Source organism: Rhincodon typus, chromosome 4, assembly GCF_021869965.1.
Source record: "Rhincodon typus isolate 14 chromosome 4, sRhiTyp1.1, whole genome shotgun sequence".
Classification (NCBI taxonomy): domain Eukaryota; kingdom Metazoa; phylum Chordata; class Chondrichthyes; order Orectolobiformes; family Rhincodontidae; genus Rhincodon; species Rhincodon typus.
This window is the reverse complement of record NC_063335.1, coordinates 69,427,216-69,452,281: the sequence shown is the minus strand read 5'-3', so window position 1 is coordinate 69,452,281 and position 25,066 is coordinate 69,427,216. Positions and strand designations below refer to the sequence as shown.

Here is a 25,066-nt window from a genome sequence, read left to right as displayed (position 1 = left end):
ATGTCAATTGATATTAATATGCATTTTAGCGTAAAGGAAACTAAGATGAAAGCATTACATTGACAGCTTTCTCTTGATGATGTTTGTTTCCTTATTTTTTCCCTTTTGAGAGATCTGAATTTGACATCTGGGCTACTGCCCAAGGCATTGGAACAATACATGGAGATATAAGGTTAAATCTCACAGATCTTTTGATAAGATCGTATGAGAGCCAAGAACGTGTGGGGAGGTGCTGGGATATCGCGTAAGTGTGCGAGAATATACTGAATAGTTCAAATTAGGCTGGTACAAAGGATCGGAAAAATTGCACTGAAAAATGGATTTCAATCATATGCACCTACTTGACCTATGTGAACACAACTAGGTAAAGATAGGGGTAAGTAAAGTGTAACATTTTGATGGAAATTATTATTTGTAGTATTAGTCAATTGGTAGCATATTACCTGTAAAAATAGTATAAAACCTTTATTCTTGCAATTAAAATTTGAGCTGTACACTATTTTGGATATGTTCATTTATCATGCATGCACAATTGAATAATTAAACAAAGAAACCCAAGTCTTGTTCTGGTCTAATAGGAAATGAAGAGTCACCTCCATACCTGGTATCAGCCAAGTGAAGCTTGGCTAGACCGTCTCCAATGCCAGTACACCTTTCATTACATAAAGGTCCAAAACAGTTCACAGCATTCCAGCTGTGGTCTGACTAGGTCCTTGTACAGCTTCAGCAAGACCTCGATACTTTTATATTCCATTCCACTTGAAGTAAAGGCCTACATTCCATTTGCCTTCCTTATTACCCACTGAACTTGGATGCTAGCTTTTTGTGACTGGGATGAGGACTCCAAATCTCTCTGTTCTATAGCTTTCTGCAGGTTTTCTCCATTAAATAATATTCAGGTCTTCTATTCTTCCTGTCAAAAACCTTACATTTTCCCACATTAAATGCCATCTGCCAAGTTTTGCCAACTACCTTAACTTGTCCATATCCCTCCACAAACACTTTGTATCAGGCACATTTCATCCATATTCATCATCTAAAAGGCACAAATCAGTGGTATGATGGTACTGACCCTCCACCATAATGGCTGCAGTGGTTCAAGAAGGCAGTTCACTGCCACCTTTTCCAGGGTAATTAAAGATGGGCAATGAATGCTGGCCTAGGCAGTGATGCCCCCATCCTTTGAACTTTTTTTTTAAATCCATGACTACACTGAAGAGTTCTTGTGAAGTTATAGCTTGTGATATTTCCCATTAATTGTTACCTCCCCTCTACAGTTATCTGAAATCATTTTGTTCATATACCAACGATGCCACCTTGAGATCCACCCAAATCGGTACATGGAGTTGTGAATAACTATGCAAATTATATGAAACTGGAAAATAGCCAGTTAACTTTCAAGAAGCCTAAAAAAGAATAAAAACCCAATTATATTTATTTACACTGAAAGCAAAAATCACCAATTATCATTGCAACATCCAGTCCAAACCTATTAAATATTTGATATTGGAAACATCACTCTTACATCCTAGAATGACTCCACTGATTTGGTCAGTAGCCATTGCTTTTGACCAGTCCAGGAATGAAGACAGAGTTACCCAAGCTTGGAAAATTAACATTACTTGTGAGAGATATGAAAGCTGAAATACAATAAAATGTTCTCTAAGGTATTATGTTCACTTAATTGGATGAGAAGCAGCCTATTACCAACTGTCCTTGTTGTGACCAGTCAAGAGAAAGTTACCATAATGCCCTATGGTAAAAAGATTCCAGAAAGGCTCTTAAATTGCTCTATATTTCCTGTGGGAGGTAAGTTCCTCTGACATGCAAGTCCATATTACCAACTGAATCATTACTCACATACTCATAACTAAAAAGTACATGGACCACATTAGGTCTGCTGATGACATTTGGGGAAATCTAATTTCTGCTTCCATATAATTTTCTGTTTCCTCCCATAGTCCAAAGATGTGAAGGTTACGTGGATTGGTCATGCTAAATAGTCCATTGTGTCCCAGGATGTGTAGGCTAGGTGGATTAGCCATGGTAAATGTGGAGTTATCAGGATAGGGTAGAGGGTCAGGTCTAGGTGGGATGCTCATCAAAGGGTCAGTGCAGACTTGATAGGCTGAATTGTAGAATTCTATGATTCTATGACTCCTCTATGAGAAATTTTGTCCACTGGAAGTGACATTGAAAAATTGTATACTGACTAAATATCAGTCACTTAACAACTAATAGTCATTAGATTGTGAGTGGTATCTTCCTGAATTATGCAAAGTAGGCAAGTCTTTCTACCATCCCAAGTTTGCGAAATCAGTATGCTACAACTTCTGGCCATTATTCATTTTGAACTCATCTTCAAGTTAGATATATTAAAAAATTACAATAAGGGACTGCAGTATAGAAATGCTATAAAAATTGAACAGTTGAGAAAGAACTAGGAAATGCCAAAGTTCTATCCATTTTATGTAGCTCTTAAAAGTGTAGAAAAATTGAAGAAGCCAAAGAGTGCCTGACTCGTCTGATATGTAAAACAATAGCAATGATGGTACGATGTCAACTGTCAAAGATCACATAATTTCCACCTGTAACACATTCAATTTTACAAATCCTTGGGATTGATGGGTCCTTGGCAGCATGGATTAGAAGTTAGCTAAAAGACAGTAAACAGAGAATGGATGGGCATTCTCAGATTGGAGACGAGTTGAAAGTGGTGTTCCCCAGGGATTGGTGTTGGGACTCTTGCTTTTTCTGATTTATATTAATGATTTGGAGATAGGTGTTGTGGGTAAAATCTCTAAATTTGTGAATGATACTAAACTGGGGATAATAGTGAATTGTGAGGATGACGCTGAGTGACTTCAGAGGGACACTGACAGGTTGGCCAAATGGGCAGACACCTGGCTGATGAATTGCTGCAGGGAAATGTGAGGTAATGTATTTTGATAGAAAAAACATGGAGAGACAATACAGGCTCAATGGTACAAATTTGAGAGAAGTACAGGAGCAGAGGGATCTCGGAAGTTCAAGTGCATACTTCTCTGAAAGTGGCCAGGCAAGTTGAAACAGTTGTTAAGAAGGCTTATAGGATCCTTGGGTTTATAAATAGAGGCATTGGATATTAAAGCAGGAAGCGATGCTACTCTTCCATAAATCATTGGTCAGAACACATATGGAGTATTGTGAAAACTGAAAGAACTGTGGATGCTGTAAATCAGAAACAAAAACAGAAGTTGTTGGAAAAGCTCAGCTGGTCTGGCAGCATCTGTGAAGAGAAATCAGAATTAACATTTCGGGTCCAGTGACCTTTCCTCAGAACTGATGATAACTAGGAAAATGTTGGTTTATATGCAGAAGATAGGGTGTGGGGAGGGGATAAGGAGGAAATGCTAGGTTGGGATAGAGCCCAAAGAGAGAGAAGTCAGCTGGACAGACAAAGGACTGAATAACAATTTGGCTGGGAGAGTGATTGGCTGTTAATGGCTGTTTGTGGCTAACAATAGGTAGTGTGTAATGGCAAATTATGTGATAACAAGGCCCGGTGTGTGGGGTTGGGGGCTAGGGCATGGAAGAGTTCAGACCCTACAATTATTGAACTCGATATCGAGTCCAGAGGGCTGTAGGGTCCCCACGCGGAAAGTGAGATGTTGTTCTTCGAGCTTGTGCTGAACTTCACTGGAATACTGCAACAAGCCTGAGACGGAGATGTTGGCCAGGGAACAGGGTGGTGTGTTAAAGTGGCAGCAACTGGAAGCTCAGGGTATTTTTTGCAGGCAGATCGTAGATGTTCTGTGAAGCGGTCACCTGGTCTATGCTTCGTTTCTCCAATGTAGAGGAGACACATCGTGAGCAGCAAATGCAGTAAACTAGATTGTGTGCATTGCAGATAAAGTGCTGCTTCATCTGCAAGGTATGTTTGCGGCCTTGGATACTGAGGAGGGAGGATGTATATCCAGGTGTTACACCTTCAGCGGTTGCAGGGGAAAATGCCATGAGGCTGTGGGGAGTGTTGGGAATGAAGGAAGGGTGGACCAGGGTGTCCCAGACAAAACAGTCCCTGTGGATGGCAGACAAGGGAGGGGAAGGGAACATGCGTCTAGTGGTGACATCTCGCTGGAGGTGGCAGAAATGGCCGCCGAAGATCTTCTGGATGTGGATGCTGGTGAGATGGTAGTTAAGGACAAGTGGAAGCCTATCGCTGTTGCGGAAGGGAAGAGAGTGGGCGAGGGCGGAAGTGCGGGCGAAGGCGGAAGTGCGGGAGATGGGTCAGACCTGGTTGAGGACCCTGTCAACAATGGTGCTGCCCTTGTTATCATGTAGCCTGCCATTACACACTTCCTATTGTTAGCCACTAACAGTATTCACTAACAGCTATTCACTCTCCCAGCCAGATCGTTATTCACTCCTTTGTCTGTCCAACTGTTATCTCTCTCTTTGGGCTCTATCCCCACCTATCATTTATTCCTTACCCCCTCCCCTCACCCTATCTTCTGCATATAAACCAACATTTTCCTAGCTACCATCTGTTCTCAGGAAGGTACACTGGACCTGAAACATTAACTGATTTCTCTTCACAGATGCTGCCAGACTTGCTGAGCTTTTCCAGCAACTTCTGTTTCTGATATGGAGTATTGTGTTCAGTTCTGGGCACCTTATTCAAGGAAGGATATTAAAGCCCTGGAGAGATTGCAAAGGAGATTTGCTAGATTAATACCAGAAATGAAGGGTTTTAGATACAGGGAAATATTAGAGAAATTGGGCTTATTCTCCTTGTAACGGAGAAGATTAAGAGGTGATCTTACTGAGGTGTTCAAATTTATGAACAATTTTGACAGGGTAACGAAGAATAATCTGTTTCCACTAGTTGGTACGTCAGAAACTCGGGGTCATAATTTCACAACTGTCAGCACGAGAGCTAGGAGTGAAATGAGGAGAAACTTCTTTACTCAAGAGAGTTATTAGGATTTGGAATGCACTACCTGGGAGAGTGGTGGAGGGGGATTATATATGAGATTTCAAAAGTGAGTTGAATATATATTTGAAAGTGATGAATTGAGAGGGCTACGAAGCTAAGGCTGGAGAATGAGGCGAGCTGGGTAGCTCGTTCAGGAGCTGGTAAGGATGGAATGCAGCAAATGGCTTCCTTCTCTATCATAAAATTCAACGTTTCTATAGTTTTACGATCTTGAAAACTTCATTTAAACCACCCTTTAACATGCTAAATTTCAGAGACAACACCCATAATTTGTGAAACCAGTGGTAGTGTATTGGTAATATCACTGAATAAGCAAACCCTATACTTGGACTAATTATTTGGATATAAGGTCTCAGTAATGGTGACCATGAAACTATCATTGGTAGCTTTAAAAACCTTTCTGGCTCACAATTGTCCTGTAGGGGAGAAAATTTGCTGTCCTGGCTTGGTCTGGCCTACATGATTTCAGACCCACATCAATCTGGTTGACCTTAGCTGCTTTTTGAAATGGCCTAGCAAGCCACTTAATAGGAATGGATGAGAAATGCTGGCTTTCCCAATGATGCTCATATCCGTAATGAATCAAAGAAGACAACCACTCTCATAATTGAGTCTTTGGAATTCAGTTATCATCTGGTAAATCTATGATGCACAACCTCCAATCCCCAAATATCCTTCCTATGATATGATGCTAAGGACTGCTCACATATTCCAGGCATAATTTGACTAGAGTTTGCAGCGCAATTTCTACTCCCTTATATTCTATTACTCTTGATGGGAGACCAGAATTCCATGAATATAATGGACTGTTTTCTGTACCAGCTCATGATATTTTAATGATCTGTGCATTTAGTCTTCAGACACTCCTAAATCTCTTTGCCCTCCACTGTTAATAGCTTTTTACCTTTTTAGGCAGTTTGCAGTTCTACACTTTCTAGGTGCAACATGATTTGTCGTATCTGTCTATAATGACATTAGTAGCTATACATATCAGGAAAGGACTGATCTCTTTACCCTTGATAAAATTTTGACAATATGTCATCTGAGGTCCTGGCATTAGGGTTTATCTAGGATATAGGCCACAGAAGCAGGCCATTTAGCTCAATCAGTCCATACTGGTGTTTATGCTTCCCTTGAGTCCCCTCCCATTTTTCCTCATCTCTATCTTCTATCATGAGCATCTAATCCTTTCTCTCACAAATGGTTACCTAGTTTCCTCTTAAATGCATCAAACTATTTGCTTCAACGTGATAGCAAGTCCTGCATACTCACCACTTTTTGTTCAAGTTTGTTTTTCCGTAATCTCTGGCATTTCTTGATTCTTTTTACTTGATATCCTACATAATGCTTCTTTCCCACAAGATAAAACATTCTCTCTGTGTCAACTCTATCAAAGCCAAAGCATTTCACAATATTTAAAAAAGTCTTAATTATGTCACTTCTCGGCCTAGTTTTAACAAAGGTACAGACATCAGTCTCTTTCTGATATGTATAGCCACACTTTCCTGCTATCATTCTTGTAAATCTCTCTGCCTTCTCTCCAGTGCTTCTACACCCTTTTTAGAATATTACTGTCAGAATTGCACTGTGTACTCGAAGTATGATCCAGCCACAAGGTTTGATACAGGTTTAGCATAAATTTCCCACTTTTCAATTCTATCCTTCTTGAAATAAAGCCAAGTGCTTGGGGTGTTTTTTTTTGTTAATGAGTCTGTTAACCTTTAGCAAAATTTTTAGTGACTGGTAAATTGCTACTCCAAGATTCCAAAGTATCTTTACCCTCCGGATTTGCAATCCTCTAAGTGAGTGTGTCTCCTGCACTTATGTTGCAGAAAATGCAGCATAAATTTTCTAGCCTTTCCTGTTCCACTCTTCCCATCTTTATCCAAATTGCTCCACTTATCTGTTGCCTTGAACTTTCTATTTAGATCTTTAAATTTCCTTTCACCTGATCTCCCTCCCTCTTTTAGTTTAAAGCTCTATTTATATTTCAAGTTTAAAAACTTCCCTCAGTCGCTGATGCCATCACCGTTTAAGTGGAACCCAATCCATCGACACTTTTCTCTTTTTGCTAACCAGCGGCAGCTGGTTGGATGGTCGGTTTGTGATTCAGAGCTATGCCTACAGCTGGGGTTCAGTTCCTGCACTGGCTAAGGTTACCATGAAGGATTCAGCTTCCCAATCTCTCCCTCACTTGATGATTGGTGACCTTTAAGTTAAACCACCACCAGTCATCTTTCTCTCTCTCTGTCTCGAATGAGAGACTGTCCCCTATGGTCCAGTAGGACTATGGTGACTTTATGTTTTATTTCTCATGAATCAACACCCTTCTTCATACACCATCCTTTGAATCACACATTCAACAAATGATTGCCACCATGTCAATTTACACATGGCTCAGGTAGTAATCTGGAAGTTATCACCCATGGGATTCTACTTATTAATTTTGAATCCATTTCTTCAAATCCCTCTGGAGGACCTCATTTTTATTTCAGCCATCTGATGGTTCTGACATGGACTATAACAACTGGATCCTTCATCTCCAGTTCTTCTCTGTCACACGGAGATATTCCAAGTGCTGAGTGCTGCAACTAACAGAACTTTTAGGATTTCTGGTCTCAGCTGAACAGGACAGTATCTATTCTCCTAACAATGATATATATCACCACATTCCCTTCTTCCCCCCACTTGATTGGTTTCCTGCACCATGGTACGATGGTTACTTTAGCCGACTTCCCTGCAGTCCTGATTCGGATCCATTCAGGTAGTTCACCTGTAGGATATATTCCAGGACTGAGGCTTCTCCACTAATTAAACAGGGTTTTTAATAACTGCTTGACTTGCAATCACACCCTCCAACCAAGTGTCCAAGCAACTTTTCCCTCTCTGATGCAACACGAGATCTGCTTTATACTGTGCTTTTCATGCCCTCCAGACGTTCCAAGGGACTGTACAGATAATGCAGTATTCTTGAAGTGAAGTCTCTGTTGTAATGCAGGAAATGCCAAACACATATTTGTGGACAGCAAATGCACATAAATAGTACAATAATGACCATATAATCTGCTTTACCATGTTGATTATGAGATAAAAATTGGCCATAAGGCCAGAGTTTACTGGTCTGCTGTTCTTTGAAATACTGTCATGGAATACTTTCCATCCAATAGGCTAATAGGGGCCTAATAGAGGCCTCAATTTAACATCTTTTCCAAAAAGATATCATGCCCAATAGTGCCACACTGTACTGGAGCATCTGTATTAATTTTTGTGCTCAAGTTCTGCAGTAGGGGACTTGAACTTGAAACTTTGTCAGTCAAAGGCAAGTGTGGCACCAACTGAATGACAGCTAAAGATGACAAAGGGAGATTTCTTCTTTCAGGCGGTTGTTAATCTTTAGATGTTGACTCATTGTCTCTATTCAAAGTTGAATTAGATTTTGTTAAAGAGTTATTGGAACAGGCAGAAAAGTGGAGTTAAGGCCACAATGAGGTTAGCCATGATCTTACTGAATGCCAGGACAGGCTCAAGAGGTCAAATAGCCTAATCATGTGTCAAAAGATGTGAAGCTGGAAAAGCACAACAGGTCAGATAGCATTGGAGGAGTAGGAAAGTCAACATTTCGGGCTGAGACTCTTCATCAGGACCCGAAACACTGACTTTCCTGCTCAGTTGCTGTCTGGCCTGCTGTGCTTTTCCAGCTTCACATCTATTGATTCTGGCTTCCATCATCTGCAGTCCTTTCTGTCTCCTAGCCTAATCATGTCCTTATTTCTTATGTTCCTCAAGTACAGCTTGGTATAAATGTTGTCTGGGTTGAGGTTCATTTCAGAAATTCCACAGGCTGTACTGATGGCACACTGCCTATATCTGTCAAAGCTGTTGACAAATGAAGCATTTCCCCTCAAGTAGCAAACATCAACAGATTTGCATCAAAAAAGCTACAGTGTGCGAAAGAACGTTCAGCATGAATAGGAAAGCATCACTGGAGTTTACAGTGCTGTGCTTAATGGCCACAAGTACACTAATTCAAGAACTTGTGATACTTCCTCCCACACAATTCCACCATAATAAATGAGTATGTTAACAGGAATTTTGAAGTGAGAATCATTACCAAGTTCCAATTTGAAAATATAGGTGACAAAAGTAGAGGTAAATCTTTGAGCAGGCAGCTACACTTCATTGAAATGAGTTTCTGACTTTCATTTCAGACTTGAAGCATGGAATTCTTGAATTTTTGTTGAAAAGTAAACCACAAATTAAGGTTATTTGACATAAATTGGAAAACACTGCAAATTAATTGATATCTGAAAGAAAAACATAGCTTGATTTCACATTTGTTAAACATGAAAAAAATGGAAAACAATAGTATCTTACTCTTTCCTTGAGAGTGTTTCTAAGTTCAGTGCAAGCTGTTGCCAGGATACTTATCTCAGCTTGTTCTTCTGCACGCTTAATTTTTAACTGCTTCAACTGCAAAAAAAGAATCAAAGGTGCATGTATTAGAACAACTTTTTGAAATCTAAGGATTAAAGTATTTACATATTGTTTGCTTTCAATTAGTTTTAATTAATTTTAGTTAAATAGAATAAGTGCACAGTGCAACACAAAAGGAAATCATGCAGACACTTTTTTTACACTTTTCCAGCTGTCCTGCAAATCTACAATATTTAACTGAGTCTCTTTTAAAAGTTTTATTTAATCTTCCTCCATTCCCAACAACCAATTTATCATTAATATAAGACAAAGAACTATGGATGCTGGAGATCTGAAACAAACAAAACAAAGATTGCTGCAGAAACTCATCAGGACTAGCAGCATCTATGAAGAGAGTGTTGTTGGAACTGCACCCATCCAGGCAGACGAGGAGTAATCAGATTTCATCCACATGCATTGGGAGGAACAGGAGCGGCAAACTTACATGTGGGAAGAATGGCCCTCATTGCGCAGAAACCAGATGAACACAGTGAATTGTGAGACTGTCTGCCTGCATTCATGGGCAGGTCAATAGTTGTCCTGAAGAGCAAGGTCAGCACCATTACCGTCTGTTGGAGAAGCACACATACCTGCACTCCATCACCCCTCCATCAACACCAAAGGCTTGGTGACAGGGTGCAGGAAACCTAGTTCACACTGCACTTGCGTTACTTTCCCACCTAAGCCTCACCATGTGAGGTGGCCATGATACGTTTGATCATTCTCTGCACCCCCTCCCCTTGAAACCAGTGTGCTCCTGTCCATGTACGACCACCCCGTCATGCGTACCCCCTACCAAGCCATGATTTACCAGATTTCGCCATTGCAAATTCTGATTCATCAATGCACTGCTAGTTAAAATTTCCCACTGAATCCAGTTTGACTTTAGTATATGTTGTTTAATCTCTGCAATCATTCATTCTAACAGTTCACAGCTACCTCAAGACATCTATTACTCAACTCTAACTGTAGCCTTAAATCCTTTCCTATTTATTAAGTCTACTCATTAAGCTTCCATCTCCAATCTTTTGGCTATTAATGTTTTCATCACTGGGAACGGTTCAAGAGTGTTTGGTTCATCAATCTTTTCATGAATTTGAACAGCTCTTTCAGGTATTCTCTTGACTTCTGCTCTACAGAGAAAAACCCCAATTTCTCCTGTCTCTCCAGTGAACTAAAGTTTTTCATCCCTTGTGCCATTCTAATAAATCGCCCCTTCAACTTTTCAAATGCTTTGATTTTTTTCAGAAAGTATGGTGTCCAAATTTGACACAATACTCCAGCTGGTGTTTATCAGTATTTTATAAAGGTTTAGTGTAACTGCCTTGCCTATTCACACTAAACGTCCATTTATAAAGCTAAGAATATCATATGCTTTTTTTAAACAATTTGATGAATTTATCCTTCCACCTTCAAAGATTTGTGCAGGACTCAGCACCCCTTATGGAATTTTCACTGCATAAGTAATGTACAGAAATGGGTGTCGATGTTAGAAATGGAGTTAATCTGTTGTCACCATCTGGATTCTAGTTTGTTTGTGTCTGAGATCAGGTTGATATGGACTGCAGGAAATATTTTTAGTAAACAATATGTTTTATTGAACATAGTAACTTCAAACTATGCACTGGATAATAATTCATACAAGGCTTCAAGATATAACCTCCTCCCAGTAGTGCTGGTAGTCATATAATCTTACATCATTGATGATGTGACTGTGTTATTTATAACATTAATTCTTTACACTGCAGATTAAACAAGTGTTAGTGAGCAAGGCGCCTGTCATAAATCCCACATGATTTTTCTTTCCATATAAAAAAAGTCAGTTATCTAACAGCATCTGATCTAATATCCCACTTCTTTTTGAAGTTTGCACTGCATCTCTCACGATATACAGGACTGTAGCAGGAGTAGGTCCACGAAAATTCCTGGCCTATAATTCATACAAAATGCTTGAGCAGGCATGTTGCTTTTTAAAGTACACATACTTGCTATGTATGCTATCTAGGTGTGTTTCAAATCCAGATACAGATACTGGGACTGTGCATTATGAAACGATGGTAAGGCTACCCATCAGATGGGCACATTCAGAAAATCAGCCCAAGTAAAACCAAATTATAAACTTACATTCTCTGCTTTGATATTTTTCTGTTGTTCCAAATCAACAGATTCATTAATAAGTTGGTTGTACAGTTCTTCTGCTTCTCGATGTTGTTTTTGAATTTTGTCCTCCTGTGTAGTATATACATCAAACAGATCCTTGGCATCGATCAAGTCTTTGCTATTAAGTAGAAACAAATACATTAAAAAAGTAGTTTCGAATCCAGTTTATATCATATTATTTCTTTCATTGGAATAGTTTATATATCATCAAACATAAGATCGTATAAAAATAACCAAACACAACAGACAATTGGAATTGGGATAAGGGCTGGGAAAAGATGGTATGTTCAGGATAACTGTAATTACTGGAATATCACAGGGATCAGTGCTGGGGCCACAATTATTTACAAATGTATTAATGATCTGAATGAAAAAAGTGAATGTAATGTCACCAGGTTTATAGATGACACAAAAATAGGTATGAAAGCAAGTGGTGAGGTTAACACAAAGCATCTAAAGAGACTTAAAGACAGGTGAGTGAGTGAGAAAAATTGCAGATGGAATATAATGTGGGAAAATGTGAGGTTTTTCATTTTGGCTGGAAGAACAGAGAAACTGCATGTTGTTTAAATAGAGAGAGAAGCTATAAGCTGCAGCACAGAGGAATTTAGGGTCCTTACAGCTGAATTACAAATAGCTAGCATACAGATTCAGCAGGTAGTAGGGAAGGTAAATGTTGGCCTTTAGTTCCTAGGGAATGGAGTATAAAAGTAGGGTGTTCCTGGATAATTTTTCATCTCTTTGGTAATCAAGAATCTATCTATCGTTGCCTTAAAAATGTTTAAAGATTCTGCATTCACTTTTGTGGAAGGGAATTCTAAAGCCTCGACCCTCTTAGGAATTTATTTTTTCTTCATCTCTGTCTTAAATGGGCAACTCCTTATTTTTAAATCACTACCCTTACTTCCAGATTCCCCCACAAGAGGAAACATACTTTGCAAATCCACCCAGTCAAGTCTGCTCGTGACCTTATATGTTCAACTAAATCAGCTCTGATTCTTCCAAAGTCCAGAGGATAAAGGTTCTTGGCTGTCTAACTGTTCCTCATAAGGCAATCTGCTCATTCCAGGCATTTATCTCGTAAACTTTCTCTGAACTGCTCGCAATGCATTACTTTCCTTCCGTAGTACTCCAGTTGCAGTCTCACCAATGTCCTGTATAACTGAAGTATAACCTTCCTACTCTTGCATTCAATTCCCCTCACGATATAACATAACATTTTATTAGCTTTCCCAATTACTTGCTGCACCTTCATACTAATTTTCCATGATTAATGCACTAGGATACTTAAATTTATCTCCATCTCAGCAACCTCTCACCATTTAGATACATGCTTCCTTTTTTATTCTTTCTGGTAAAATGAGCAATTTCACATTTTCCCACATTGTATTTCTTTTCCCAGATCTTTGTCTACTCAATCTATCTGTATCCCTTTGAGGGTTTCTTATGTCCTCTTCACAACTCGCTTTCCTCTCTTTAAGTCATCAACAAATTTAGCCTCCAGAGCCTTGGCCCCTTCATACAAGTCGATCATATAAACTGTAAAGAGTTGAGGCCCTAGCACCAATAGCTGTGGCACATCACTTGTGACATCCTGCCAACTTGAAAAAGATCCAGTCTCTGCATTCTGTTTGCCAACTAATCTTCTATACATGCCAATGTTACCCCTCACAGCACCATGAGCTTTTATTTTCCGCAATAATCTTTGATATGGTGCTTTATGAAATGCCTTCTGGAAATCTAAGTACAATACATCCACTGGTACCCCTTTGTCTACAAAACAAGTTACTTCTTAAAATAACTCCAATAAATTAGCTAAACATGATTTCTCTTTGACAAAACTATGCTGGCTCTGCCTGATTACCTTGAACTTACCAAGTGCCCTGTTATTAATGTTTTTAATAATAGCTTCTAACACTTTTTCTATGACATGTTAGCTACTTCTTTTATGACCCTAGCATGAAATCCATCAGGACCTCAGAACTTCTCAATTCATAGTTCCAACAATTTATTTAGTACTACTTCCATAGTGTTTGTAATTTTATTGAGTTACTCCATCTCTTTCAATTGCTGATTTACAATTATTTCCGGGATGTGACTTGTATCCTCTCTAATGAGGACTGTGAAAAATATCTGTTCAATTTGTTTGCCATCTCTTTATCCTCCATTACTAATTCCTCAGACTCATTTTCTATAGGACCCACACTTATTAATGTTTTCTTAAGATCTGAAAAGAACTTTCCCTATTTGCTTTTATATTTTTGACTAACTTTCTCTTATAATCTAGTTTAATCTCCTTATTAATCTTTGAATAATTTGTTGCTGTTATTTTGTATATTCTGTTCAACCTACTGACCTGCTACCTATTATTGCACATTGAAATGTCTTTCTTGGAGTTTGATACTGTCTCTGACTTTTTTTAGTTAATCATGGATGGCAGGTCCATCCCTTTCTTACTTGTTGGAATGTACCTATTCCGTGCTTTCTGGAATATCCCCTTAAATGTTTGCCACCGCACCTCTATTCACTTATCCCTTAACCTAAGTTGACACTTCATTTTCATTATGTCTAATTTCACACCCTCATAATTGCCCTTGTTTTAATTCAAAAAGTGGTCATAAACCCATACTTTTCATCCTTTAACTGTATGTAAAATAAAATTATATTCTGGTCGCTGCTAACAAGAGAAGCTTTCACTATGAGGTCAGTAATTAGTCACTTTTCATTGATCAATTCACCAGTGTCAGCACAGCTTCATGAAGGGAAAGTCATGTTTGACTAACTTGCTGGAGTTCTTCGAGATGTAAGCAGCAAAGTGGATAATGGGGATCCTGTGGATGTGGTGTACCTGGACTTCCAGAAGGCATTTGACAAGGTGCTGCATAAAAGCTGATCCAGAAGGTTAGATCCCACAGGGTTAAGGGTAGAATATTAGCTTGGTTAGAGGATTGATTGACTGACAGAAGGCAGGAGGTTGGGATAAATGGGTCCTTCTCTGGTCGGCGAAATGTAATTAATGGAGTTCCATGGTGATCAGTTCTCGGACCTCAACTATTTACAATCTAAATAAATGATGTGCAAGCAGTAAGAGTATAGCATAGCGAAGTTTGAGGATATTACTATAATAGGTGGAAAAGCAGGCAGTGACAAGGAGATAAAGAGTTGATGGATGGATATTGATGGGCTATCAGAATAGGCCAGAATCTGGCAGATTGAGTTTAATGTGGATAAATGCGAGGATGTCCATTTTGGTTGGGAAAAAAAAATACCTAAATGGAAAGCAGATTCAAAGTGCATCAATGAGGAGTGATCTGGGCATCATTGTGTATCAATGGCAGAAAGCGGAGGTGCAACACATAACAGAAAAGGCAAAGGGAATTCTGTCATTTATTGCAAATAGACTGCATTATAAAAATAAAGAAGTGTTGTTACAACTATATAAGGCATTGGTGGGACTACAGCTAGAATATTGTGTCTAGTTTTAGACTTCTTACTTGACAAAGGATGAGGTGGCACTGAAGGCAGTTCAGAGGAGGTTCATTGGATTGATTCCAAGGATGAAATGGCCATCATATGAGGAGCAGTTGAAAAGATTGACCTTGTACTCGTTAGAGTTCAGAAGAATGAGGGGGGATCTGATTGAGGTACATAAAAGGCTAAAGGGGGAAGTTGAAAAGATGTTCCCACTTGTGCGACAGTCTGGAGGAGGTTGGTTCAAAACTGAGATGAGGAGAAGCTACTTCTCTCAGAGGGTAGTTAATCTGTGGAACTCACTGCCCCAGAGGGCAAAGGGGACAGAATCACTCAACAGATTCAAGAAAGAAACAGATATGGTTCTGATAAAGGGGGGGAATAAAAGGCTATGGGGAGCAGGCAGGAAAGTGGAGCTAAGACCACGATAAGATCAGCGATTATCATGTTAAATGGCACAGTGGACTCGAAGGGCTGAATTGCCTATTCCTGCTCCTAATTCCTAAGTTCCTATGTCAAAATTAGGTACGGTAAAGTCTGTTCTTTGGTTGGTGCTATAATGTGTTAGTCTAAGAACGTGTCCTGAAAATATTCAATAAATTGCTCATTCTAAGAGTACTTTTTCTAATCTTATTTTTCCAGTCTATATGCAGGTTAAATTCCCCGTGATAATCACTGTCCCTTTTGATAATCTCCTATTCTCCCTTGATACCCTGACCTACCATGTGGTTACTGGTAGGGGGCCTGTACATAACTCTCACAGATGGCCTGTTGTCTTTATCATTCCTCATAGCTACCCACACTGCTTCTATATCATGGTTACCTGAATTTATTCCATTCTTCTCCTTTGTGCTAATATCATCTTTAATTAACAGAGCCACTCCTCCACTCTTTCCTAGCTTGCTGTCATTCCTAAATATCATATACTTCAATATTCAGGTCCCAACCTAGGTCATCCTGCAGCCACTACACCATATTCATTTATCACAATTTTTAGTGCTACTTCATTTGTTTTGTTTCAAATTCGGCATGTCCAAAAGGAATCTTACCAATTTTTATAGACGCACCATAGACAGCATCCTATCTAGATGCATCAAAGCGTGGTATGGCAACTGCTCTGCCCAAAACCGCATGAAACAACAAAGAGTCATGAACACAGTCCTGTCCATCAAGCAAAATAGCCTTCCTTTGATTGACTCCATCTACACTTCCCGCTGCCTTGGGAAAGTAACCAACATAATCAAAGATCCCTCCCATCCCAGTTATACTTTCTTCCAATCTCTTCCATTGGGCAGGAGGTATAAAAGTTTGAATACATGTACAAATAGATTCAAGAATAGTTTCTTCCCTGCTGTCATTAGACTTTTGAACGGACCTCTTAAGTGTTAATTCTGATCTCTCTCTCAGCACCTTCTCTGCAGCTATAAGACTGCATTCTGCACTCTATTCTGCTATCCTGAGGCACTTTGTATGGTACGATCCGCCTGTACAACATGCAGAACAACACTGTTTACTGTATCTTGGTACATGGGACAATATTAAATCAAACTTATACTCAAATTCTTCATGCATTGAAATACAGCGCCTTACATTTAGTTCTTGTATCATATTTGTAACTTCTAGTCTTAACTGCTGGTTTGCTCTTAGATCTGCATTCTGTCCCTTATGATCATCAAAAGACCAGAAAACATAGAAGTAAGTCATTCAGCCCTCTGAGTCTGCTCCGCTAGGAGATCATGGCTGATCTGATGATCCTCAACAACACTTTTCTGCCATTTCCTATAATCCTTGATTCCCTCACTGATTAAAAATCTGTCTATCCCTGCCTTGAATATACCTAATGTTACAGCCCTCTGTGATAAAGAATTTCTCAAATTCACTACACTCCAAGAAAAGAAATTCCTCCTCATTTCTCTCTTAAATAAGCACCTTCTTATTATGAGGTTATTCCTTCTTGTACTACAAGGGGAAACAATCTTTCCGCATGTACCCTGTGAAGTCCTTAAGAATCTTTGATGTTTCAAAAGGTCGCCTCTCATTCTTCTAAATTCCAATGAGTACAGACCCAACCTGCTCAACTACTTCTCATAATTCAGTCCCTCCACATACCTGGTGTCAGCCCAGTGAACTTTCTCTGGACTGCCTCCATTGCCAGTATATCTTTCCTTGGATAAGGGACCCAAAAATGTTCACAGTATTCAGGCTGTGGCCTGACTAATGCTTTCTATAGTTTTAGAAAATCCTCCCTGCTTTAATATGCAATTCCATTTGAAATAAAGGCCAGCAATCCATTTGCATGAACATTGATACTAGCTTTTTGTGTTTCATGGACGAGGATTACTAAATCCCTCAGTAATGTAGCTTTCTGCAATCTTTCTCCATCTAAATTATATTCAGTTCCTCTATTTGTCCTTCCAATGTTCCAAACCTACACTTTCCCATGGTATTGCATCTGCTAAGTTTTAGCCTACACACTTAACCTGCCTATATTCCTCTGCAGACAGTCTGTCATCTTCTTTACTGGTCTTTCCATCCATTTTTGTGTCATCCACAACTTGGCTATAGTGCCCATCCAAGTTATGAATATATGTTATAAATAATCACTGACCAATACTGATTGCTGTGGTATAGCATCCTGAAAATAACACCCTCCTGTCTTATCTGAACTCTGTTAGTTAGCCAAACCTCTATTTGTGCTAATATATTACCACCAATACCATGGGTTCTTATCTTATTAAGTAGCCGAATGTGTAGTATCCTATCAAAACCTTCTGAAAATCCAGATATATTACATCCACAACTTCCTCTTTCTCTATCTGCCTATTACTTCCTCAAAAAATTCTAGTAAACTTATTGGGGATGATTTCCTCTTCATGAAGCCATGTTGACTCTGATTGATCATATTATGCATTTGTAGATGATCTACTTTTACATTCATTATAATAGAATCTAACATTTTCCAATCACTTACACTCAGTTAACAGGCTGACAGTTATCCATTTTATGTCTCCGTCCCTTTTAAATAAAGATATTGCATTGGCAGTATTTAAATCCTCTGACTTTATCTGAATCTTTAGATTCCTGGAAGATTACTACCAGTGCACCCACTATCTCTGCAACTACTCCCTTTAATATCTTAGGATGCATCCCATAGGTCTGTCATTGTCTGTTTATCATTTCCAACATTAATTCCCAGCTATCTCAAAGCTCAAAAATCAAGCGTTGAACGGCTGAATGTGGTGCCTAAGTTGGCTTGAAAAACAGGCATGTTATGTAGTGAGGCCAGTGGATTGCCACTGCTGACTTTGTGGACGAAGTGTTGAGAGGGATGGTGCCATGGAACTGCAGGGATATTTTTCTGAAAAAGCAATTACATGATGGCTGGTACAAGTGTTCAGCTGCAGTTGACAGGTACCCACTCAGATTTACGTCAGGAATTTGAGTTACTTGGTTTATCGTTGGAGAGGAGGAAAATTGAAAGTGGCATATAGTTAAGGCGAATTGGGTTTTTGAGATGCAAATATATGGAAATAAAGTAATAAGATTCAAGCCATTTTATGTTTGAATAGAAATCCAGAAAATTTTCCTCAACATCAAGGATCAGATTTTACCTTTTCACTGCATTTCCCCAACTTTCTCACTATAACTCCCAACATATTAGGAAGGCGTACATATTGCTCAGAGTTTAATTTTGAACATGGAGGAAACACTTGGAACTTAAAATAAAATTCTACTTTTTGGGAAGTGAATTATCAGTAAATAACTACGCTTCTGCAGTGTTTTAGAATTTCAAGGTAAATATTACTTAAGTTCTTTAAATAAAGATTACCAAAATATTTTTCTTACTGGAGATCTGCTATTTTGCTTTCCATCATCTGAAGTTCGTCATTCATCAACTTTTGTTGCAACTCTGCTTTCGCACTGGTATCATCAAATTCCTGCTGTGCTTCATTTAAGTCCAAATTAGCATTGTTAAAGATTTCAGCCATCTAAAAGCAAAAAAAAGCTTAGTGAAATAAAATTCAGATCTTCTATGGTAAACAAAAGCTTCTTAACTTTTGAAGAAAATCAAACTTACATACATAAGTAAGAAATCATACTGATTCCTCTGGGGTGAAATAACTTTCCACACACTTGAATGAGTGCACTTCCAACAACATTCATTAAGTTCTACACTAATCAGGACAAAGCAGCCTATACAGGGGCAGTGACAGCCTAGTGGTATTATCACTGGACTGTTAATCCAGAGGCCCCAGTAACATTCCAGGGACCTGGGTTCGAATCCTGCCATGGCAGATAATGGAATTTGAATTCAATAAATATCTGGAATTAGGAGTCTAATACTGACCGTGAAAAATCTCTACTGTTGGAAAAACCCATCTGGTTCACTAATGTCCTTTAGGGAGGGAAACTACCATCCTTACCTGGCCTGGCCTACATGTGACTCCAAACCCACAGCAATGTGTTTGACACGTAACTGCCCTCTGGGCAATTAGGGATGGGCAGTAAATGCTGGGCTAGTCAGCATCACCCTCATCCTGTGATTGAATTTAAAAAAAATTGACAGGCATCTCAACCACCACCTTGTATCCTTACATCGTCAATGCAGAGGCAGCACTGTGTACCATATACAAGGTACAATGCACAATGCATCAACAGACCAAGCTTCCTTCAATAGCACCTTTCAAATCCACAACCCCTGTCACTTAAGAACAGCAAAGTGACATTGAGGGCAAAGATCAGCCATGATCTTATGGAATAGTGGAGCAAGCTTAAGCAGCCTAGGTGACAGGGGTTATCCATCTTCCACATACTTCATGGCTGTCCAGAAACCATATACCCATACACAACAGACCAAGAGCAAATCATAATGTCACAAGAAAACTGTAGAATACACCACTGATATTCCAAAGTACCATTGCTTTTTCTTGGAATGAGGGATAAAGACAGAAATCATGTACCAGGGTGCTGCTCCTAGTCCAGGACCCCAGCTCACAACATTCCCGCAGCTGAGCCGAGCATAGAGACCTCCCAAGAACACCAAGCCCCGGTTACCGGGCCACTATATACCTCCCTGTCCCAGATTTTGCCTGGCCTAATCTGGAAGAACCCTGTAGTGTTTGGGTGAGCACGTTTGTTGCAGTGTACTGTGCGCTGCACGCTGTGGCAACTACGAAGGCATAGCCACTATATATGAGCTCATCAACTATAGGATAAGGCTATCCCTGAATTTTTTTCCTTGTATCAATCTTCACCTGCATCCCCTTCTACAGTTCAACCCTATCTCCATTTGAATCAGCCCCTGAAAAATAAAACAATTTCACATTTCATTTATACTGCATTTTCAAAATATTTACTGCGCAGCTTTTGATTCTGACATATTTCTGAAGCTGCTGATTTGCTCAACTGAACCCTCATGTTCACCTTTAATGCCCTAATCCACATTAATTTATTTCTTTCACCCTGCCCATTCCCCTCGCTTGACCTCATTTACGCTGAAGTAAAAAGGACATAGACTCGAAAATATTCAGAGGACAACTATTTCAATTATTCAACACCAGATCTTGTTAGACTACGTTTTTAAAACACATTTCATTCAATGAGGGTATTTCTTGCAAGGCCATCATTTATTTCTCATCCCCAATTGCCCTTGAAAATGTGGAATAATCCATCTTCTCGAACCGTTGCATTCCATGTAGTGTAGGCACACCTACAGTCCTGTTAGAAAGGAGTTCCAGGATTTTGATCCAACTACAGAGAAGGAATGGTGAGAAAGTTGCAAGTCGGGGTGCTGTATAGCTTGGTCTCAAAGAATAATATATTATAAATCATTACAACATCAATGACTAAACATACACAGTCCTCTGGGGTAAAGAATTCTAAAGATTCATAACTCTCTGTGTGGAAAAATTATTTCTCATCTAGGACCAGAATGACCAAACTATTATCCTGAGACTGTGATCCCCGCCTTGTAGAATCTCCAGCCAGGAGAAACATGTTCCCACCATCTATCCATTAGAGTCCTCTAAGAAATTTATACATTTCAATGAGATCACCTCTTAATCTTCAAATTCCAGTGAATTTAAGTCCTTTGTATTCAACCTCTCCTCATGGTTAAGCATTTCATCCCAGGAAAGAATCCAATGAACCACTGTTCTACATCTCAATCAAACATTTCTGTTCTCTGATACAGAAACCAAAATTGTACACAGTATTCCGAACAAAAACACAAATTGCTGGAAAAGCTCAGCAGATGTGGCAGCATCTGTGGAGAGAAACCAGAGTTAATGTTTTGGGCCACATGAACCTTCCTCAGAAAAGAACTTACTCAGTTTTTTAAAAAAAGCTTTCGGTTTTACACAGCATTTCAAATATGGTTTTTCCAAAGTCTTATCAAATTGCAGCCGTACCTTTCATTCTTGCACTAGAAGCTGTTGCAACAAAGGCTAGCATTCCATTTGCCTCCCTAAATTTTTGCTGTGCCTAAACATTAACTTCCCATAATTTGCATACATACACGACATAATGCCTCTGTATACCAACATTAATTAGCCTCTTAATAGTTTAACGTAAGCTTTTAAACTAAGAAATAAGGTGCTTCAGCACCAATTTCCTGTAAACTATTCAAACTTTAATCAAGTATCGGAAAGCTCTAAAACTGCATACAATCGTACCAACAGCCATTTAATCTCTTTAATGCAGGTTGTTTGGGCATGGGGGTGAGTGTTGGATTATCATTTTTTTAATCATATTGAGCAGTATGAAGTTAAGACACAGCACAGGACTAGAATGTGGAGTTTGACAACGGAAGAATCGGAGTTAAATCAGCAACACACCCACATTATATCATAATCTTGTTTCAGAGATATAAATACGGGGAGAGGGGGAGGCGGATAGAAGATGGATAGAGGAGAAGGTAGGTGGAGAGGAGACAGACAGGTCAAAGAGGCGGGGATGGAGCCAGTAAAGGTGAGCGTAGATGGGGAGGTAGGGAGGAGATAGGTCAATCCAGGAAGGACAGACAGGTCAAGGGGGCAGGATGAGGTTAGTAGGTAGGAGATGGGGGTGGGGCTTGAGGTGGGAGGAGGGGATAGGTGGGAGGAAGGACAGGTTAGGGAGGCGGGGACGAGCTGGGCTGGTTTTGGGATGCGGTAGGGAGAGGGGAGATTTTGAAGCTTGTGAAGTCCACATTGATACCATTGGGCTGCAGGGTTCGCAAGCGGAATATGAGTTGCTGTTCCTGCAACCTTCGGGTAGCATTGTTGTGGCACTGCAGGAGGCCCAGGATGGACATGTCGTCTGAGGAATGGGAGGGGGAGTTGAAATGGTTCGCGACTGGGAGGTGCAGTTGTTTAGTGAGAACCGAGCGTAGGTGTTCTGCAAAGCGGTCCCCAAGCCTCTGCTTGGTTTCCCCGATGTAGAGGAAGCCACAAAGGGAACAGCGGATGCAATATACCACATTAGCAGATGTGCAGGTGAACATCTGCTTGATGTGGAAAGTCTGCTTGGGGCCTGGGATGGGGGTGAGGGGGGAGGCGTAGGGGCAGGTGTAGCACTTCCTGCAGTTGCAGGGAAAAGTACCGGGTGTGGTGGGGCTGGAGGGGAGTGTGGAGTGGACAAGGGAGTCACGGAGAGAGTGGTCCCTCCGGAAAGCAGATAGAGGTGGGGAGGGAAAAATGTCTTTGGTGGTGGGGTCGGATTGCAGATGGCGGAAGTGTCGGAGGATGATGCGTTGGATTCGGAGGTTGGTGGGGCGGTATGTGAGGACGAGGGGGATTCTGTTTTGGTTGTTATTGCGGGGAAGGGGTGTGAGGGATGAGTTGCAGGAAATGCGGGAGACATGGTCGAGGGCGTTCTCGACCACTGAGGGGTGGGGGGGGATGTTGCGGTTCTTGAAAAACGAGGACATCTGAGATGTATGGGAGTGGAATGCCTCATCCTGGGAGCAGATGCGGCGGAGGCGAAGGAATTGGGAATAGGGGATGGCATTTTTGCAGGAAGGTGGGTGGGAGGTGGTGTATTCTAGGTAGCTGTGGTAGTCGGTGGGCTTGAAATGGATATCGGTTTCCAGGTGGTTGCCAGAGATGGAGACAGAGAGGTCCAGGAAGGAGAGAGAGGTATTAGAGATGGTCCATGTGAACTTAAGGTTGGGGTGGAAGGTGTTGGTGAAGTGGATGAACTGTTCGAGCTCCTCGTGGGAGCACGAGGCGGCGCCGATACAGTCATCAATGTAGCAGAGGAAGAGGTGGGGTTTAGGGCCAGTGTAGGTACGGAAGAGGGATTGTTCCACTTAACCTACAAAGAGGCAGGCATAGCTCGGGCCCATGCGTGTACCCATGGCCACCCCCTTTGTCTGTAGGAAGTGGGAAAAATTGAAAGAGAAGCTGTTGAGGGTGAGGACGAGTTTGGCTAAGCAGATGAGGGTGTCAGTGGAGGGGGACTGATCGGGCCTGCGGGACAGGGAGAAGCGGAGGGCCTTTAGGCCATCTGTATGGGGAATGCAGGTGTATAGGGACTGGACATCCATGGTAAAGATGAGATGTTGGGGACCGGGGAATTGGAAGTTCTGGAGGAGGTGGAGAGTGTGGGTGGTGTCATGGACGTAGGTAGGGAGTTCCTGGACTGAGGGGGAGAAAATGGAGTCGAGACAGGTGGAGATAAGTTCGGTGGAGCAGCAGCAGGCGGAGACAATGGGTCGACCAGGGCAGTCAGGTTTCTGGATTTTGGGAAGGAGATAGAAACGGGCAATGCGGGGTTGGGGAATGATGACGTTGGAGGCTGTGGGTGGGAGGTCACCTGAGGTGATGAGGTTGTGGATAGTTCGGGAGATCATGATTTGGTGGCCGGGGGTGGGGTCATGATCAAGGGGGCAGTAGGAGGAGGTGTCGGAGAGTTGGCGCCTGGCCTCGGCGATGTAGAGGTCAGTGCGCCATACGACAACTGCGCCTCCCTTGTCCACAGGCTTTATGGTGAGGTTGGGATTGGAGCGCAGGGAGCTGCGGGCTGCACGTTCTGCCGGGGAGAGGTTGGAATGGGTGAGAGGGGTGGAGAGGTTGAGGCGATTGATGTCTCGACGGCAGTTGGAGATGAAGAGGTCGAGGGAGGGTAGGAGGCCTTGGGGTGGTGTCCAGGAGGAGGGGGTGTGATGGAGGCGGGAGAAGGGGTCAGTAGAGGGAGGGTTAGACTCACGGTTGAAGAAGTAAGCGCGGAACGAAGGCCCTCCGCTTCTTCCTGTCCCGCAGGCCCGAACAGTGGCCTAAAGGCTCTCCGCTTCTTCCTGTCCCACAGGCCCGATCAGTTGGCCTAAAGGCCCTCCACTTCTTCCTGTCCCGGAGGCACGATCAGTCCCCCTCCACTGACACCCTCATCCGCCTAGCCAAACTCGTCCTCACCATCAACAACTTCTCTTTCAATTCCTCCCACTTCCTACAGACAAAGGGGGTGGGCCGTGGGTACCCGCATGGGCCCAAGCTTTGCCTGCCACTTTGTAGGTTACGTGGAACAATCCCTCTTCCGTACCTACACTGGCCCTAAACCCCACCTCTTCCTCCGCTACATTGATGACTGTATCAACGCCGCCTCGTGCTCCCACGAGGAGCTCGAACAGTTCATCCACTTCACCAACACCTTCCACCCCAACCTTCAGTTCACCTGGACCATTTCTAATACCTCTCTCTTCTTCCTGGACCTCTCTGTCTCCATCTCTGGCAACCACCTGGAAACCGATATCCATTTCAAGCCCACCGACTCCCACAGCTACCGAGAATACACCTCCTCCCACCCACCTTCCTGCAAAAATGCCATCCCCTATTCCCAATTCCTTCGCCTCTGCCGCATCTGCTCCCAGGATGAGGCATTCCACTCCCATACATCTCAGATGTCCTCGTTTTTCAGGGACCGCAACATCCACCCCCCCTCAGTGGTCGAGAACACCCTTGACCTTGTCTCCCGCATTTCCCACAACTCATCCCTCACACCCCCTCC

General features: G+C 41.3%; 1 protein-coding gene across 1 annotated transcript in view; it reads right to left on the bottom strand.

Moving 5' to 3' along the window:
• Positions 1-25,066, bottom strand: part of LOC109931136 (coiled-coil domain-containing protein 178) — a 332,555-nt gene that overhangs the window by 241,099 nt on the left and 66,390 nt on the right. Inside the window, exons 8-10 of the mRNA XM_048596128.1 lie at positions 18,929-19,071; positions 11,576-11,729; positions 9,353-9,448 (exon numbers count right to left, since the gene is read on the bottom strand). Coding sequence (XP_048452085.1) covers positions 9,353-9,448; positions 11,576-11,729; positions 18,929-19,071 — 393 coding nt within the window. The remainder of the gene's footprint in view (positions 1-9,352; positions 9,449-11,575; positions 11,730-18,928; positions 19,072-25,066) is intronic.